Source organism: Falco rusticolus, chromosome 2 (genome assembly GCF_015220075.1).
Source record: "Falco rusticolus isolate bFalRus1 chromosome 2, bFalRus1.pri, whole genome shotgun sequence".
Taxonomy (NCBI): Eukaryota; Metazoa; Chordata; class Aves; order Falconiformes; family Falconidae; genus Falco; species Falco rusticolus.
Window position 1 is genome coordinate 53671331 of NC_051188.1, and position 21007 is coordinate 53692337.

General features: G+C 39.2%; 1 protein-coding gene across 1 annotated transcript in view; it reads left to right on the plus strand.

The window, feature by feature from the left end:
• Positions 1-21007, plus strand: part of GPC5 (glypican 5) — a 710635-nt gene that overhangs the window by 120448 nt on the left and 569180 nt on the right. Inside the window, exons 5-6 of the mRNA XM_037377909.1 lie at positions 13484-13617; positions 17720-17845. Coding sequence (XP_037233806.1) covers positions 13484-13617; positions 17720-17845 — 260 coding nt within the window. The remainder of the gene's footprint in view (positions 1-13483; positions 13618-17719; positions 17846-21007) is intronic.

Consider the following 21007-nt stretch of genomic DNA (forward strand, 5'->3'; position numbering starts at 1 on the left):
CTTCAGATGTTGATTTGGAAGGAACACACATCATGGGGGAATTATAAACACCCTGGTATCTGCTAGAATGGACAGCACAGTAGTGAACAAGCAATCTAGCAGGTTTCTGGAGTGCGTTTGCAACAACTTCCTGGCATAGTTACTGATAAGGAAGGGTGCTCTGCTGGACTTGACACTTAGAAACAAGGAAGAATGTGTAAGGGATGTGAAAGCTGGGAGCAGCCTTGAGATGTTAAGAGTTCAATATCCTAAGCAGTGCAAAAAGGAGGACCACAGCCCTAGATTTCAAGATACCAGATTTCAACCTCTTCAGAGATCTGCTTGATAGAATCCCGTGGGGTATGACCATGGCGAGTAGAGGGATCCAGGAGAGCTGGTTGATATTCAAGGATCACTTCCTCCAAGCTCAAGAAAGCTCTGTCCTCATGAGTAAGACATCAAGCAAAGACATCAGGAATCCTGCATGGTATAAGCAAAGAGCTCTTGACTGAACTTACAAAAAGAGTGTTTAAGAGGTAGAAGCAGGAGCAGATGACCCAAGAGGAGTATGGTGTTAGTGTCCAATACTGAAGGGTTAGTGTTAGAAAAGCCAAGGCCAGTCTGGAGTTGCATCTAGCAAGTAATGGGAAAGGCAGTAAAAAAGAACTCTACAAGTATGTAAAGAGTGGAAGTAAGACAAGGGAAAATGTTTATCTGCTGCTTAATGGGGCAGGGGATCTGGTGACCCAGGACACAGAAAAGGTTGAGGTATCTATTTCCTTCTCACCTCGGTCTTTACTAGTAAGACTGGCCTTCAGAAATTCAAGGACCTGGAGACCAGGGGTAAGGGGTAAGGGTAAGATCAATGAAGACTTACCCTCAGTGAAGAAGAACAAGGTTAGGGCAGTAACGTTAGAACACTTAAACTAGACACACACAATTTTATGGGACCTACCAAGTAGCACCCACAAGTGCTGAGGCAGCTGGCTGAAGTTATTATGAGGTCACTCTCAATTATCTTTGAATGGTCTTGGCAACTAGGAGAGGTTTCTGAAGACTGGGAGATAGCAAATGTCACCCCTATCTTTAAAAAGAATAAGAAGGAGGATCTAGGAAACTACAGGTCAATCAGCCTCACCTCGATCCTTGAAAATGTGATGGAGCAACTAATCCTGGAAACCATTCCAAACACATGGACAAGGAGGTGATTGGGAGTAATCAGCATGGATATACAAAGGGGGAAACCATGCTTAACCAACTGGATGTCCTTGATATGACAGCCAACTTGCTAGGATATGGATGCGATGGATAGTGTTTACCTCGGTTTTACTAAAGCCTTTGATATTGTCTCCTACAACATCCTTAAATATAAGCTGACAAAGTGCACAGTGAGGAGGACTGAAAACTGGATGAGTGGCTGGACCCAGAGGATTGTGACTAGTGGCACAAAGTACAGTTGGATGGAAGTCTCTAGTGTTGTACTCAGGGGTTGATACTGGGGCAAATACTGTTTGATAGTTTCATTAATGGCCTGGGTGATGGGACAGAGTGCACTCCCAGGAAGTTTGGAGACAATAGAAAACCGGGAGGAGTAGCTGATGCACCAAATGGTTGTGCCATACAGAGGGACCTTGGCAAGCTGAAGAACTGACCTGAGCAGATCTCATGAAGTTCAACAAACAGAAATGAAAAATCCTGAACCTGAGGAGGAATAAACCCATGCACCAGTACATGCTGGGGGCTGACCGGAAAGCAACTTTGGAAGAAAGGTCTTAAGGATCCTGGTGGACACCAAGTTGAACATGAGAAATGCACCTCCACAGCAAAGGAGGCCAACAGCCTCCTGGGTGGCATTAGACAAAGTGTTATGAGCAGCCTGAGGGAGGTGATCCTTTCCTTCTCCTTGGCACTGGTGAGGCCACACTTGGAATAGTGTGTCCAGTTCTGGGCTCCCCAGTACAAGAAAGATATGGGCTGACTGAAGTGAGTTCATCCACGAAGATGATTATGGAACTGAAGCATCTTTCATGTGAGGAAAGGCTGAGATAGCTGCCACTGTTCAGCTTGGAGAGAAGAGGCTCAGGGGGAATCTCATCAATCAACATGTATAAACACCTCAAATGAGCCAATGAAGGATCCAGGCTCTTTTCAGTGGTGCTTACTGACAGGACAAGAGGCAATGGGCAGAAATAGTAAAAGAATGGCATTCCATGGAGCAGGTTGCCCAGAGAGGTCGTGAAGTTTCCATCCTTGGAAATATTCAAAACCCAACTAGACATGAATCTGGACAACCAACTGCAGCTGACCCTGCTTGAATAGGGATGTTAGACTACATGTCCTCAAGAAGTCCTTCCCAACCTAAACAATTCTTTGATTGTTTTGAAATTACTTGCAAGGTGGGTGCATGAGGGCAGTATTCTTACGGAGGAACCAACCATCTTTGAATTGGTAGCTGTGGTGGGATAGGCCCATAAATGGGTGTCGTGGACAAGGCAGGAACCTATCAGGTTCATGGTGTTCTTCTTCTAGTGCAGGATGTGGGCACTGGCTTCATGTTAAGGCTGATGAACATTGCCATGCAAGGTATTCACTACCATGATGTTAAATCCAAGTCTGCACAAGTTAGTACGCATTGTCTATTTCACAGATCTTTGGTCAAAGCAAAAGTGAGTGAATTGCTCCTTACACAATCTGGAAGCCTGGATGAAATTCCTCAGGATACCCAAGTTAACAACATGCCATATAGTTATTCATACTTTTTCAAAAAAAAATTAAAAAAATTAAATACATAATTTTCAGCAAAGCGGACTTTGGAATAAAATGTGAGGTTCTGCCTGAAGCTTTTGACATTATGTCTCTGCCAAAGTTACTTTGCTGGATTTAAATTACTTGATAAATTGACGAATTTAAATTACTTCACAAGATCGATACAAACTGATTTGTGGAAACTGCTGAACAGTAATTGGATTTAAAGTCCTCATCTTATACATGTCTGTATTCTAGTATCATTGTGTTCTAAAGGAAGGTTTGATATCAAACCTAACACACGGTTGAACACCATCACCTTCCATTTCTCTTCCTTCATGGATATGCATCCAGCTGTAGCTGTGAAAAACTGTAGTGCTTATATAATAAAGAACAACATATTTTTATACGTCTTTTTTTTTTTTTTTTAAATGTAGCATGAAGTAACTGTACTGCAGTCATGACTTCCGTCTAATTCAGATTCCTCTAGTGTTATATTTCACTTCCCCATTGTTTTGAAGTGGAAAAGCTCCTTGCTGGTGTCAAAAGGTTTTCTTCTGAGGCTAATCTGGGCTTTGTTCATCAGAAAAGTGGATGGAGAACTTTGAAAACAAAGCAAAAATAAAACAAATGTTTATGGCTTGTTTCTAACTAATGAGAAGTTGTTTTCATTAAATAGTAGGCTTTCTTCCTACCTGAACATACTTAGTGGTTTGACCATCTTTTCTGGTTTGACCTGTCCTTGCTATGTATTCCAGTAGCTTGGACCTACTGAGGTCTGAAGTATTACCCTTATTTCTGTAGTCTTGCCCCTCTTCCACACACTATATACTACCCCTGTAAATGCCCATGTGGTTTTACAGATTTTGTAACTAAAATAGGTGTCTTCCAAATAACAACAATATATATGCTACAACATTTAACATAAAAATAGTGGTAATCCCATCCTGGAGCATCTCTTCTATGTTGGAATCCCTGTTGTAAACTCTGTGCTGCAGAATTCTGCTCAGAATTGGTGTCCTTTTCCAGTGCAGTTGGTCCACTTGCTTCTAATGTGTAGAGAAAGGGGTTTGAATCATGCATAGAGTATTGGCAGAGGCAGTAATATGTCCATAGTTATTCCCACATTTTGGAGAAATGTGTGCTAGTGTATGATCTGCTCCTTTTTTTTTATCTGGGCATTACTTCTCAAATTAGAAAGACAAAAATTATACATGTTGCTGGGCACACACTTGCTAATACTTTGTTAGTGTCTTTATTTTAAGGTCTGTGATACACTGGCAAATTTGTGGCAAACACTGAAGCACTCGTTTCTGTCAAGAATTTCTTAAATATAATAGCAGAACACGAAGCCATGAAACCATGTCTGTCTAAATAAAGTTAATTGCTACATTACTTAGCTTCTCAGCATTTGAGTATGTGGTGGCACAGCTTTTGGTGCCTGTTTCAGGATACATCATTCCCAATTCCTCTTCTTTTGGCCAATTATCCTTTAATTTATGGAAATGAAAGGGGACGCATTTCTCACCTGTGCTGAGAAGAGCTTCAAATCCAGCGTCAAGTTCATGTCTCACAGTTTTCTGAAAAGTGCTTTTCTCAATTAATTTGCCAAATTGCCCAGGTTCCTCCCAGCTCCTGCAGTGGAGTTACTTGTATGGGGCGCAGGTGCCCCGGCGCCGGTGGGGGCTGCATGGCCGGGGCTGCCCCAGGCCGGGCACGGCCAGCTCCAACCCACCCACCTCAGGGCCAAGGCGGCGGAGGCTTGGGGAGAGCATGTGTAAGAAAGTAGAAAAATGATATGTGGCAGTGAGGAGCGAGGGGGGAAAGTAAGACAGACAGCCCTGCAGACACCAGGACTGGGGAAGGAGGAGGGGGAGGAGTGCTGCAGGTGCTCAGGGCAGATGCCCACCCTGCAGCCTATGGAGAAGACCATGGTAAAGCAGGTTGTGCCCCTGCAGCCCATGCAGTAGAACATGGTGGAGCAGACCTCCACCCTGCAGCCCATGGAGAACCCCATGCTGGAGAAGGGGAAACTGTGAAGATGGAGTGGCAGAGAGAAAGTGTTATGGACTGACCACAGCCCCCATTCCTGCAGCACTTGGAGGGGCTGAGGAGAGGCAGGGAGGTTGGGAGGGAAAGAGTGAAGCTGAGCCAGGGATGTTGGAGGAGGCTAGAGAGAGGGTGGTTTTAGTTTTATCTTTGTTTCTCACCACGGTACTCTGTTTTTAACTAGCAGTAAATTAAATTAATCTTCCCCAGGCTGAAGTTGTTTTGTCCGTGACAGTAACTGGTGACTGATCTCCTTGTCTTTATCTTGACACATGATCTTTTTAATCTTATTTTTTCCCCCTGTCCCGTTGAAGACGGAGAGTGAGGGAGCAGCTAGGTGGGGGTCTGGCAGCCAGCCAGTCATAGAATCATAGCATCATTTAGGTTGGAAAGTACTTTAAAATCATCAAGTCCAACTGTTAACACAGGACTGTCGAGGTCACTGCTAAACCATGTTGCTAAGCACCACATCTATGTGTTTTTTAAAACACTTCCAGGGATGGTGGTGCCACCATGTCCCTGGACAGCCTGTTCCAATGCTTGACCACCCTTTCATTGAAGAAACTTTCCCTAATAACCAATCTAAACCTCCGCTGGCGTAACTTGAGGCCATTTCCTCTTGTTCTGTCACTTGTTATCTGGGAGGAGAGACCTACCCCCAAAGGTCAACCCATCACACTTGTCAACACACACACAGAGCTTTGGCAAGCAATGATGAGTGCAGGTTTGCATAAGGTATGTTCAGTATAGACTGCCAAGTAGATAATGTAGGAACATATCATAGCATGCATTATGCATTCCTGTTTAATGTATTTAGAGCAAATCCACTTCACAAATTGAAATTACCTGAATCTTTCAGTTTGCTGCACTTCCTTCTTAAGATTGAGATCCCTTTTGTCAGGAAAGCATAGGATCTTTAATATACCTCCCTTTTTTTCTGTCTTAATAGAAGATTAGGCAAAATTTGGGCAAAGTACACAGATCCAAAATGGCCGCCTTCTTTCCGTTGACTGCATAGGGACCCTGAGACCTGTGGAGTAAGCAGTCAAGGCTGCCATCATGTTCTGGTTTTAGGTGATGTGCCGGATGTCTAACTGCTTTGGCACCATGGCAGGCTTGTCTGAATGTGTCCACTGGGGACCTGAACTGAAGGTAAGGAAGATGCTCAAAGAGGCTGAACATGCTGCAGTCTGGTTCTCTGTATTTGAAGAAAGAGAATAATAGAGGCTTTTCACTCCTTTCCCAATGTAGAGTAAGAGGCACAAACAAATGTAAAGGACGAAGTCACCTCAGAATCCTTTCTGCATGCTATGTGTTTTTTCTGTGCTCTTCCTTTTCATTGTGAAACAGAGTAACAGTTCACTACTGAGCTCAGTAGACTTATGGTGTCTCCTTTGGCCCTTAAAGCACTAACAATCCTTTGTATTGGAAGAGAAAAGCTTTGTGATTTTAAAGCAAATGAGTTTTTCTGACTGAAATGATATGAACATGTATGATTAAGTGGCAGTCTTGTACATACAGAAGATCTTCAAGAAAAACTCATTTGTCCAGGTTCAAATAAGAGGATGAGGAGACACTGAAACACTTAATGTAGAGATACAGGAAGCAAAACCACCATCTCATAAGGTGTAGTTTGGAATGGGGGAGAAACACATATGTTGTCTGAAATGCGGACTAACTACATAGTGGTTTTTTTCCCTCATCTCCTCCCCAGCCCCACCCCCCCACCCCCCGATTGTTTTTGATTCTTTATTATCATGGAAAAGTGACCCTCTAGTTACTTAAAGAGTTGTTGACAGTGCCTTATGCTAAATGAAATAATATATTATGACTGTTACTGTAAGTGTGCATGATTTCATTGACTTACATACTTTTGTTGCAAATATTACATTCAAAACTGCTCTCCTTTTCACAATTTTGGAACATAAATCGCAGCTTGCCACAAAGTGTAAATACATCATGCAGATATGCTGATGCAGCCAACTTGATTTGCTTCCACAAACTCTTTATGTATTGTAAGTTGTAATATGCTTTTTTTTTTTTTAAGTGAATGACATGCCTGGTAAAGGTTATAGAGCCCCATTTCTTCTTTCATTGATAGTCACATTCCCACTGCATTTCTTTTGGTTTACACAGGTGACCCTGGGTAGACTTAGATTTAATGAACAATTCTGCCTGTATCAGACAAGAAGGCATAATACTAGCCCTCTACGTCAGACCTGTACTTGCAGGGCACACAGAAGTAAGGAGCAATAAAGTGTATTTTAACCACTAAAGAGCACAGATAAATCAGTCTAACTACACACAGGCAGATGATCTTTGGAAGGGGCTACTGCCAGTTTTATATAATTGCATTTCAGAGAAGAATCACAGAGTGTTTTCACTGAACATAAATGAAACACCTTGGCATCCACTGAAGCAGACTTGGATTGGGAGAGCTGGCAGCCTCTCACAAGAAGCAGTTTTTGTTGAACTGCCTTTGAAGAGTTTGAACTGGCAGTGCTGTATTCTGGCTGCAGGGTAACTTGGCTGAGAACATTAGGATTTCCCCTGACATTAAGACATTAAACAAAAAAAAAATAATTTCCTTTCCTCCCACCCCCATTCAGAAGGATAAACTATTTTTACTGGCAGACTTGCTGAGTGTTAGTCCCTCATGAAAGGAGCAGCAGAATTAAAACCATTTAAGGTTTTAGTAATTAAAGAGCAGAAGACACAAATTAAAAGTATATTAAGTAACTAATATTTAAGGAGCTATTAGATTTTATTTTACAATCAGAAGATGCAAAATTATGAAGGAAATCAGAGATAATTAAAAACTGACAAGATATGAGGACAGTCTCAAGAACTTGGGCTGGAGCATTGGTTTTGGTAGATGGAGTGGTAGGAGGAGGATACGAATTGCACTCACATGAAAGTTGTGGATGGTGGCTCCCAGAATCCAACAGCTTGGACAGCAGTCTTTTGCAAAACTGTATAAAAAAATAATCACTGATTAAAAAAATCTAGTTTGCAAACTCTTCACATTTTTGTGTCTTCCTTGTTCCTCCATCTTGACTGTAGATTTCCCCCAAAAGGTCTACATTGATGCCATTGATACCACACTAAGTGCCAGAGTGAAATAATTAGTTCAGTATCTCAAAGTTGTGCTTTTGTTTATGTATCACAGGAAACGTTTTTCCTTTTTTTATTGCAACATGTAATCCTCTGGTTTTTCTGGTGAGGCTCCCACCGGTGGGTCTGCATTTTGTATATCTTGCAGTTTGCATTTGTCTTTGCTCAGTACCATCTGGTTCTGTGTGGGGCAAACTACTACATTTAACAAGGTTGCTTTGAATTGGGTTCGTTATTTCTTGAGCTTGAAACAACTTCCAACTCTATATCACTTGAAGAGTTCTAAATGCACTTCTTCATGTTTCACCTGAGCTTTTAATTACAATTTTGAATAAAATTGCTTTGAAATTATCATCATTTGGCAAGTCCATTTAAGGTTTGTCTTGCAGGTGATTATAAATTGAGTGTTTAATAATTTGTGCAAGCATTATTCTAAGTATCAGCTTTACTCTGTAATTCTCTAGGCTGTCATTCACAGTGTTTGCCCCTTTCAGCTTGTCTTGGACTTCTCCTGCAAGTTCCGTAAAATTATTAAACCCATGTGTGAAACTTAGCAGTTGCCCCTGTAACTCCTGAGCTTGCATAGAGTTCTGGGTGCCTAAAATATGTTGCCAAGAGGCTACAGTGGAGAAAGAGACAAGTAGTCACAGAGAAAGAACACAAAATTTACAAAGAAAACAAAGGAATTAATACAGAATTTCTGCATGGTTTTCCTGAGTTGTAAACACTGGTAGTACTCCACGGCTCTTTCCTAAAACAGTCTCATTAACATCTTGTTTCCTGTTCTGAAGGGAAAACGGCCTGTTGTACCAAATGCTTGCTCTTCTTGTTTTCAAGAACTTTTAATTTTGTCTCAGTAATGAATACTTCAGTCTTCCATGCACATGTGCATGCTCTCACATGTCAAAATACATTTTTCTTTGCAACAGAAGCCTGATCCTAAACAAACAGCCGTTTCAAGCAGCAAACGGTGACAACCTGCACGAGTGCTTGGAAATACTGAGATACCGGTGCCCCCTCTTGCGGTGTCACTAGATGAAGACAGAGGAGGGAAACCCGTGCTGAGTGGGGGGTATATTGCCTCCTGCAGCAGGAGCTCGGCTGGAGAGTGTTCCAAATTAAAAGGAGCAGCTAATCTTACTTTGAGAAATCTTTGTTTTCACCTGCTTAGATGATCAGAAGGTGCCAAGCCCCTGTGTTGGCTGGTGACAAGGAAACTGTCTGCTCCTGTGCTGCTTGCAGAATGAGGTGCAAGAAAGAGCATGCTGTATGGGTCTTCTTTTTCTCTCCTGTTTGACACACAGCCAGCTATCTGAAAGTATTGCACATCCACTTGCAAGGATTAAATCTGAAATTCATAAACATTTAATGCATTGTTTTTCTGGATGAATATTTTGGGTAGTTTGATTAGTAATCTATTGCTGGAAGTGCTTGTGACTCATCAAGAATCTGTTTCTCAAGAAAGTATTCACTTGTGTGTTCCTAGAAAATAAAACTCAGCCACAGGGGTTTTTTTAACAAATGTCCATCCCTGCCATCAGCTATCCATTTGCTCCTGAGTGTCTGAGGAGACTTAACTGTAAGGGACGATGACAAGATTGTGATCTGATAGCTAGAACTGAAAGCCACAAGACTAATGACTAACTAAAACATGCATTAAATAAAAGGAGTTTTAAATGCCTGCATGGTCTATGGCCACACTGATGGCTTACGGGTCTGAGAGACCGTGTCAGTCTAGTGAATACTTGACACATACCCCATTTACAGGAAATCCTATATATGTATGTATCAAAAACTTACACTGTTTGGTGAATGTAACAAAACAAGCATGAAACAGTTAAACATAGAAGATGGGCAATTTTCAGACTCCTGATTCTGGTACCCAGCTAGAGCCGAGTCTGAGCCCAAGAGGTTTTATATCTGGAGAAGCATTTTCTTCCCTGTTACAATGCACAGCAGTAAGAACTAGTGAAACAGACTACAGGCTGCAAAACTAGAAGATGCTCATCTTTTCTGTGTATTTCACAACAGCCTGTGACCTGAAGTGGAGCAGAGAGTCTCTCAGGACTCCTGAGGCTTATTTCTGGCACAGTGGCAGCGTTTAAAGATTATGGTATAGCTAATCACTGAGACTTGGCATATCTAATTTGAAACACACCACAGGACTGTGCATTCAGTCTGCTTCAGTCATTTGGCATAAAGTCACTTCAGCAGAAATGCAGAGGTCAGAAGGAACCGTTTCGATGATGGAAAAAAACCCCACAAACAACAAACCAAACCTAAGAATGTGACTGATTTCTTTTGAGCGTGTGAACTTAAGAGGACAGTGTCCCACCATTATCAATATGATGCTCACATAATTTTCAAGTCCTGTGTAAATGCAAAGGTTTATGATGCTCTGGTTTTCCAAACTGTAAGTAACCGTAAGTAGATGTTATATGGAATTGCACCAAGCAAAATCAAACTGCCATAAAGTTCATGTGTGGCACTAATTGGAATTTAACTGCATGGTTATTACAAGAGCTTTTAATTAACCCAGTCATCATACTGTGGCATACAAATTGTGCATAATAACAGCATGCTGAGTATAATGAGAATAGATTCGTCTGAATTGTGAAAATCGGGAGTTTTATCATTTTTTGAGGTTTCTTATGCCTTTAAATAGTACGCAATATTGAAGAACACTTGACCAAAAAAAAGAAACCCCAACCCCTCAAAACCCCTACAAAACAACAGACTCCCCCCTAGTAAGTTGCTGAAGCTTGTCTGTTTTAAAATATTACAGCAGTCTTTAATTCTTCCTGAAACTCAGTGAGGTGTGTAATTCTCTCCTGAGCAATATTTTTGGTCATTTTTCAATCTCACTTTTCCCAGGGTATTTGTGCTCCCCTTTGAGAATAATTTTATGCACTCTTTGAGGATTTTGTGTTTGAAGCCAAGAAAAATGCTCAGTTTGTGGAAATATTCAGTGGGAATACCCTTTCAGTGAAACTGGAAGGTAGTAAGAATACATTCCCATCAGATATTGCTGCAAAATGGTCATTTGTTAGATCATTAGTGTAATAAGAGCATTCCCCTTCTCTCAAAGTTTTGATTCTAGTCTGTGCCTCTCAAGACTGGTGGTAATAGCACTGAACAAATTTTTACTTGGAAGGTAAATTTTGCAGCCCCAAGACTAAAAATTTAGAAACAATGTAGCTTATGGTTTGTAGTCTTTCAGAAAGCATGGGAAATACAACTAAGTGGTGTTACATTTATACCATCTACTTATTCCTGGAGACATAAGGAATGCATTAAAAAAAAAAATAAAAAGCAGCAGACTTTATTATGGGAAGTATATTTATCTATTTTTTAGACTATCATTAGCCATGTACTGGGAAATGAGATACTGACATTTTGGTTCTAAATTATTTGGGTCAGAGACAGAACAGGCACCTGAAGGCAAGATCAGACTATATGACCTTTTTCATGTGCACAGGTTTACTGAAGAAGCCAGGTGACAGGGAAGACTGGGCCAGTGAGGGAGACAAAAGTTCATTTGCCATGCAAGTACTGTTAACGGTTTAAACATGACACAAAAGTGATGGCCACTAGTGAGCAGTTAGAAGATGACAGTGGGTTCAGCTGTGTAAGTGATACAGGTGTGATGTACCAAACACAAAAAAGAAGAACCAACACCACACAAAGCCAGTTGGTCAGTTAGTGGTCCCAGGGGTTTAAATATCAGAGTTATGAGAAAGGTAACAGGTGATAATGTCATCATTTTACATGCTGGAGTAGCTAATCCTTCAGAAACTGTGTCTGAAGAAGTAAGTGACTTTGCTAAAGACTGCTGAGCTAACCTTCAGCTGTGAGAGCTGCTGCTGTCATAAACAGAACTGAGTTCTCAGCAGTATGATTACTGACGTGCACTTTGTGGGAATGGCAGAGGTGTACATGGTGCTGTACGCGCTTCGGGATAAAAAAAGTCAGTTCTTAAACACACATTTCAGATAATGACTGGATTTTTACGGTATTTATATATGTAAAGTTTACCCAAGATTAATTTTTTAAGGAAGATTTTGTATCTGAAACTAAGGTTTATTTTTAAAAATACCAGTGAATGCAAATTTCCCACTATAGCGCAATGCATTTCTTGAGTCATTCACTCAAAAAGCATAAACAGGCAGAAAGGTCATTACACAGTATTTTGAAGCAAATGTATAATACATATAAAACAGCTATCATCCATATTCCAAGCCACTATGACTGTAAAAATTATATATTTTCTTTATTTGTTCATTTAAGTCAGAGTAAAATACAATGAAATTTTATTGTAAATTCAGGAAATAGAGGTAGCTGTGGATTCTCCTGCCTTCCTAGTGGGGTTGAATAAATATATTTTTTCCACTTTACTGTAACTGGTGCCAATTTTTTTCCTTTTTTTCCCTGACACGAAGGAATGGTACTCATCCGCTTAGGGTCTGTATTAGCCAGTGAATCACCACAATCTTTCTGCTCCCCTCACAGGCTCCCTGCCACCCTGCAGTCATTCTCTGGAGTGCCTGGACACCTAAGGCGCCTCTTTCGGGTATGCAAAGTGCCTAAGACCTACAACAGTCTACATGCCTAACCCATGCCTGTCATGAGACAGAGCCTCCTTCCCTCTCTTAGAGCCAACAGTGATCTCCTGTCCCTTTTTCTTTTAAAAAAGTTGACAAGTTTTCATAAATCACATACAGTGCAAGTTTCTCAGTAGTGCATGCATGCTGGCTTACACAAAACGTGCTGTTCAGTCTGCTTAATATCTTGTCTGATGTGATCCCCAGCATAAAGTATCTCTTATTTAAGAAATATGTATTGCCCTAATTATTTTTATTCAATGACTAGGAAGAATAATGAGCTACAAACATGAATTGATATACTCTATCATGTAAAATAATCAGTATCACATTTTTCAAAGAAGAAAATAGGTTTTCATGTGAATTTGTATCTATTGACATCTAGTTCAGAAAGCCAGACAAATAAAATCCGTTGATATTTTCAACATCTATGGTCTGAATCATTAAACTTACATCTTGGATCATTAAATGTACATCTTGCAACATTGTAATGCAAGTTTCCACCATGCTGACTGTTCACTGTATGCTCTGGGTAACTGTGCTGAACATGCCATAATAATTCATCAACCCTGAAAGAAATCACAAAATTCAATGCATATTAAAAATGTGATGGGGGTATGTTACAGAAAAGATGGAAATGTGCTGCTGTTCACAACACATCATGTTCTCTGAGGTTGCTGTTACTATCTGCATGACAATACACTTCCCTTACAGGAAGAAAAAAAGCCACAATCACTAAACTACATGTGGTGTCTTGCTTATACACCTGGTATTCCTTCAAAAGGAGTGATTTTGTTGGGTTTTTTTCCTACTGTAACTGTGTTTACTGCATTTATTATGGATATAGTGTTAGAGAAGTATGATGATAAATTTCTTATATTAATGTCCATGGAACTTTCTCTCTTATTAAAATGGACTTAAAGTGACTTGAGAGAGACATAATATTTTTTTGTTTACATCTGTTCTTTTCTTCTTGTGGCTTTTTTTCCTTTTAGGTGAGCAAAGTATGTGGTCCTCCTGTAAGGAAGCCTATACAGTCTCCAGGTTGCTCCTTTGATCAGAACAAAGATAATCAAGTATTGAAGATGTTCTCAAGAGACAGTGAAGAGACCCTCACCAACAGAAGAAAGTAAGACATTAGTTTTACAGCCAGAAAGACATACTGAAGTAAGCCAATAATTTTACAACAGAATAGATTATATTCAATGCAGTGGCATGCATTACTAGAGAATGAATTACTAAATACAGACTGCAAAGAATGAAGCATTTCAGCGATACAGTCTGTTACATTTTGGAAAGAGTAATTTCATGATTAGATTTTGTTTTCTGAAATAACGGATCTATGAGCAGAGTCATTTGGTGTGGGTTAAAGTATTTAAAAGAGTGGGTAACACCGATAGATTCTGAACGTTAGCTCTATCTTCATGTGTGAATTTTCAAATTACATTTAACTTGCACATCAGCAGACATTATTAGATCTGTCAAAAAGTGATTGTGACTTTTGTCAGAAGACTTATTTGTACAAATTGATCAGACAAAAGAAAAAGAATGTTCAACCATACCTCTGTACTGTAAAAAGTGAGAAAAGTAAAAATTTGGGGCTAAATACTGAAATCCTCGTTTAAGCAAGTCCAGTTGATTTTTTTTTTCCCTCTGGCTCTTTTGCCAGTATATAGTGAATTGAGGTGATTGCAAAGACATTGGAGATTTCATTTATACCTGGCTCAGCATTACAGGGTAAAATTTGCCTAACTGCGTATGAGCTAGGTGTTAAAACTGCAAGTGTAGTGGATAGGGCTGAATTCAGCTGCCCACAGAGCTACAATCATCCAGTGCCACTTGAGGATACCCTCTGGTATCCCAGCTGATGTTCCGCTGCCAAGAACGATGCAGGTGTCCTGTAAGTTGTATCATATATTCCAGCCTTCTGCAGATATCCCGGATAGCGGAGGGCATCTCAAAGGCCAGTCTATCTTTAGACAAATGAATCAAGTATTTCATGACTGTAAGGAGTAATAGCACTGTAAGGAATAGGGATAGTCTCGTTGCGTTGAGACAAAAGGCCCTATTACGCACGTGAAGTTAAAATCAGAAATTTCATTTCTAACACAGTGTACTAAAACACAGGTTTTCTTTGTCCCTTCTTCCTTTCATTTCACTGTGCAGTGCAGAAGGAAACTGACGTGAGAGGATTGCAGGGAATAATTTCTCACTCCTTATGTCTGGAGAAGAAAAAGTGCCTCTGAGGTTCAAAGGCAGACCATTCTTGTTAGTGAAGGTCCTTCATGTTCCAAATAGTGGAGGAAAAAAAACCCAGACAAACACAGGATTTAGAGAACGTTGTGGGAATGGAAAGAGAGGCAAAACAGAAGTTTGCTGTAGCTAGCACAGAAGTCCATCAGGGAATACCCATTATATAGGAATATTTTCTCTTTTATGTAGCTAAGCAAGTTCTTGATGTTCTGATTGCTAGCACTCTGCAAACATGAAACTGTACTCTAAAATCTGGGGCTGTTCCATGTTTCAAAATAAATGGTGTCTGGACTGACCTCAGGGAGATTACCCAAGAGACCTTAAGGGGCATGAGAGGCAGTGGGCAGCACAAAGCAATGTTGTTTTCCCATGATTTCTGCCTGCCTGAGATGCTGGAAGCGCTTGTTTTATGGCATGCAACAGGCGCTTGCTACACTCAAAAGGCAGAGGAGAGGGGAGAAGGTTTGAGATCCACTGACACAGATTTCAGTTTAACAACTTCATAGTTCACATCATCTTCATTTGCTGCCTCCGGGATCACCTCCTTCCTTATTAGTCACAATCACTTTGTATTTCATGTTATATTCCCGTGGCAACTGTAACAATTCCTCACATGGAAGAGTGACTTCAGCAAATGCTTCCAGCCTGCTTTTAGGAAGCGCTGTTTTCTGCGTCTAATGCCACTTTATTTACCTCCCGTGGACTTCTGGCAGCAGGCTGCTCTCAGCATGTTTCACAGGCTTTAGCAGAAAAGAACAGGTTTCTCCCAAACAGCATAGACTTGGTTGATGTCAGTTATCTGAGGGAAAACAAATGAACAAAAATATTCCATTAAATGTGTGACTCCCACGAGTTCCTTGATTTTCTAATATTTTTCAAATGCATGTCCAGACTAAAGTTTACATTTTGAAGTACATACATGGTGAATTGTCTCTGCCTGAACTTTTCCTAAATTATTATTACCATCAGACCTAAGCTAGTATTTTCTAGTACTGCATGGTACAAGAGGAAAAAGAAATTTCTCTGTGCTTTTGACAACAAAAATTGTCAGATAAATTTAAAAAAATTCTAAACAGAACCTTCCATAGTAACATACAAACTTGAAAGTATATAATGTTTTTTCCTCCAGAACTTAACATTGCAGACAGCTTTTAGCACAGAGAATAAAACTGTAAAAAAATGAACAGATAAGAATTTCCGAATAAACAGATAAGAAGTATCTGCAGTTTCCACTGACTGTAATTGCACATTTGTGCTCAGCTGCCTATAATTACATGCTATCTGGTCTCGAAGATGATGATGTGAAAATTGACATTCATACCATCTGCCCTTCTAACTATGGTCAGACATAAACAGGGGCTGAAATCAGCTATTACTTCTGTATTAACTTCAGCTCTGCCTCAGGATGTATTTACTCATAAACTGAATGACCTTTCTGTTAGATTGCAGTTTGTCACAAGATATTATGGCAGCTATATTTATTTTAATTTCTGTGTTATACATGGACTGATTGTGCAGAAGAGGAAATTCCAACTGTTTGCTGTGAGAGGACTCTCTGAACACTAGTTTTCATCCAGAATGTAAGCCCAAAGCATAGACAAAATCAAAATCAATCCCACTCAATGGGAAATGGAGGAAAATAGCAAACATACTGTGCAGTTTTGGGAATGGAGAAATACAAGATATGACTATTCATATATGGGAGAGTGTGAATGAATCATATTTACATATTTAAAATATATTGCGCGTAGGCAATTATATGATGTATACTCAAAATTCACCTGACCTGAGACTTTCAGTACTGCAGTTTTAGACTTGCACTTTTACCAAATTTAGAAGGCATAGTAAATCTCAGTCACTGTGGTTTGTGTAAAATATTTGCCCTACAGTTACAAGACAGAACATGTGGCTTTTAAAATGACAGACTGTGTATAATCACTCATGTTTTATCTGTTTTAATTTGGAGTAAACAATACTTAACAATTTGATTCCTTATGCCTACATTAACTAGATATAGAGAAAGGTATAGAATATTTCTGGCATTTTTTCACAACTCCATACACCGTACAAGAGGATAACATAAAGTGAAGCTTGCTGGCTTACAGAACAATGAATACAGCATCTACTGGTGCCTGCTTTGTGCCTGTGGGTCATAGATAACTCAAGAATAGTGTGATGTTCTAAACCAGAATTAATAAATATTTAAATTTTCACAGCAGGAATGGGTCTCCCAGAGGGAGATTTTTTAATACATAGGCAAAGAATTTATAAACATAAGTATCACAATCCAGTTAAAAACATACTAACCAGAAAGTCATTAATTTGTTTTAAGTACAAAAGCTTATCATTAGCTCTGGGCATCTTGACATATATAATATAGCAATACATAATTTATAACCTACCAGCACAGCACATGATAAAACTGATGTCACTTCTCAGAGAGTTATTTAAATATCCACTAAATATTTAACACCTACATGTTAAACCCATCTTACCTAAATCTTGAGCTGCTCCATAACTAACAGATACTCTCTGTAGTTTTTACAACACTGTGTAGGGGACTAGTTGATCGCACTTTTGAAAAACAGATGACTTATTCATATGTACTTACTTTTTTATTTGCTATGCATTTTGGGGGGACATTTTTCAGTATATTTGTGTAAGTGTAGCACTGCAAACTGTATCACAACCAGGCAAGAAAATTTCTGGTTTGGAGGAAAGTAATTTGTGTTGCATAGCATGAATAAAGTATTATTTTGTTTCTACTTTGACCAATGAGAGTATCAACTTTGCAAACTACTGAAGAAAATCAAAGTTATCTAACAGGAAATTGACAAATTGATTTAAATAATCATTGGAACCATTGAAGAGTAATAGAATAAGCACATTCTTTATCTTCACGTAGAAACATACAACAGCAGTACTGCTTAATGTTATGTATTGACACTGTCAATTATTTCCCGTGTTCCCCTGTGCAGAGAATTTATCAGCCACCTCCGGCTCTACAGAGCCTTTTACGGTGGCCTGGCTGATCAGCTGTGCGGCAATGAGTTGGCAGCTGCTGATGGACTCCCGTGTTGGAATGGAGAAGATGTTGTAAGAAGGTACCTTTCTGACTCGCTATTGTCTTTTGTTTTCTGTGTTTCTCTAAAAGTAGCTTCCAATTCTAGTCAAGTACATTGTTTCCCTAGGTATGTGTCAAGGTTAGTTCGAAAAACAAATCAGCATGGGATTCCTTCTCTCAGGCTTGACCTGTGAACAGTGAAAAATATCTCCCTGCATCTCTGTTTTGAGAAGAAAAAAAAAAATCTACTGTTCTTCGTTTCATTCAGACATTTTTATTTCAAATTTATGGCACCTAAACATATACTGAAGAAGCTGGATTGGCATTTACAAAATACAGTTGGAGAAAAAGAATATGGGTTTTTGTTTGAGCTTGATAGTTATAAAATGCTCCTTTTTATACAGATTGTGTGATAACAGACTAAGCCATTTGCTTAAAACTTCCTCTGGCTCTGAAGAATGAGGTGATCTCTTAATATATATGGTTTCTCAGGAGAGAGTTAGAAGTTAAAACACGAAGATAAAACATTTTAAAGGTGAAACACATACACTGTTTTATGTATGCAGTGGCTTGGGAGACATCATTCAGCAGCAATGGCAAATAAGAGATAATAATAAACTGCTATGCTTCTGGATGTATATCTCTGGAATCAATATATTTCACAGCTTACAAAACAGTAGCATTTGTGGATGTCAGAAGGACTTCCAGAGACCTGATCTCTGTGTTTTTGCTTTACTGCTGTCATCACCAAAACAAGTATTTCTCTGAACTGGAAGTCCTTGTGATGACAGAGACCAAAATATTAAAAGCTTCATAGCAATTTTTTTTTACAAAGGTCGTGCTGTTAGTACAGCATTTATTAGTAGTTAGTATCAAAGGTCATATCAAAGATGGTGGCTAAAGGCTGTCAGGTGAGTTAATAAAGTGGGAGATGGCTGGTACCAAGTAGAAAGAACAGTGAAGCTTGCACCTTTAGGAATCCCTAAAAAAGTGAAGCGGGAGCTGTAATTTATTGATTAACAATACCTAAGGAAACCTAATGGACACCCTTTCAGCAAACAACTACAGGCTTACTTTTGTTTATCTTCTTGCATAGTCCAGTGCTCTGACAGCACAAAGTCCCAGTGAGTGCTTGACTCCCTTGATAGTCTCATTGGGAACATTTGTTCTAAGGTTTCAACAATCTTCTCAAAATGCCTTGTTCCTTCTTTAGATATCTATCGTTGAGATTTAATCTCAACTTCACCTCTGGCTTTTGTTTTGCTGCCTTTCCCCAAATCTGTTATACTATTCCTAACAAATGTTTCAGTAACAATTTGAAGTAAGCATCTTGTAATTACAGATTACCTAAGAATAGGGTTCTTGTATCATTACTTTTGGCTGCTTATAATCTTACTATTAATATATCTTTTCAAACCTATATTATTGTGTTATACAACACTATAATATTTTAGTCATTACTATATTATATTATTGTACTATTACTATGTTTCTACTGAACAAGTTTATTTTTACTGAGGTCGTCATACAGAAATGAAACGTTCTACTAAATTCTAGACCGTAGTGTTTTTAAAAGTAATTTAATTTGACAAAAGATATTTAATGAGTGCAATTTATTTATTTGTGGATAAACCTAAAGATATAATTGGTGACAAAAGCACTGTATCTTAAAAGTAAGACCACTTTGGTATCAGTTTAACTTAAAAATTCCCTTATTAAAATATTTTGGTTTCACATGTGTATTAATATATATATGTATGCATATTTTTGGTCGGTAAATTTTAGTGTTAACTTCCTGAAATAGCTGACATGCAGATAATATTTAGAAGTACAGGGTGCTGATTAAAACCAAAAGAGCAGGATACTCTGAGTTGCTTTAGGTTACCAACTGGAGCTGAGACCTGCAGATTAGTTCCTAGATCTCAATACATCTGCTTGTACACTAAATATATGATGGTACATCTTCTCCTGCTTCAGTAATTATATGAAGGTGCTCACATCTGCCCTCTTGCTGCCTTTCATTTTTCCTTGTTACTCGGTCAAAATGTTCTTTGTTCAATTTTATTTGTTTATATTTGCTCTTTTGTAACTGAAGGTGTGGGGGAAATCTTCCCTGCACTTTGAGATTAGGGTGGGTTTTTTTGCTGCTGCTGCTGCTGTTGTGATTATTAGCGTTCATTATTATTAACTTATTATCATCATCATCATTATTATCATTATTATTATTGAACCAGGGAAAATGGGCAGTCTTGTCTTTTTGTGCTTAGGCACATCTGTGTGCCTATTATGAATGTAAGGCACATGTGACATGAGCATGTTGGAGAGGAGCACAGACACTGGGTGTGCATGCATGCAGTGCCTGGAGATTTCTGTTGGTTATGGAAGGTCAAACTCAGCCTCAGAAACACATTCATAAATAAAATCTACAAAATCAGAAACAAGGAGGTTGTGTTTGAGCAAGAAAAGGTCCTGATCTGCCCCCCAGGTTGTGCTGGGAAATGACATTTGAAATGGATGAATGAATGAATCAGTTAGTGAAGTGATCTAACGGGAGATGATTAGCATTGGAAGTGATTGTGTTTTAGGATTTGTGGAGGGAAATGAAGATGTCAGAATTTGGGAACGTGGACTGGAGGCAGTGCGCCTCACCACTGTGCAGGCAAACCAGATTAGAAGGGACTAGTAGCATGCAAAAAACAGGGCAAGGAATTCAAAATGATCTTGATGAAACTCATCCAGACCCCAATTTTAGCATTTTCAGGAAAAATGCAGCATACGCTTTGAGGATTCCCAGAAGTATTATGAGATCAGTCAAGAACATAGAAAACTCGGTTTACAAAAAAAGGAGACAAAGAATTAGATTTGTTTAACCTGGAAAAGAAAAACTGTTAGGAGAAAATGCAAAGTGCAAACAGGCTGTTGTTAGGGATAAGAAAAGTATCTGTTATCTTGTTATCTACTTCCATAATGGCTAAGACACATAGTAAATATTTAAAATATGTTCTGATTAAATATTTGGGAGAATTTTCTAGTGACAAGAACAATAAGGGACAAAAATAGGTAGCTTTGGGGTCCAGCATCTGCCTGAAGGAGGATGTTTAGGAACAGGCAAGGCACTGAGAAATGATTCAGCAAAAGCTGATTTTTGCTTAGAGATACGGAGATAAATTGAATAACCTCTTAAAATTTTCTTCAGCACTCT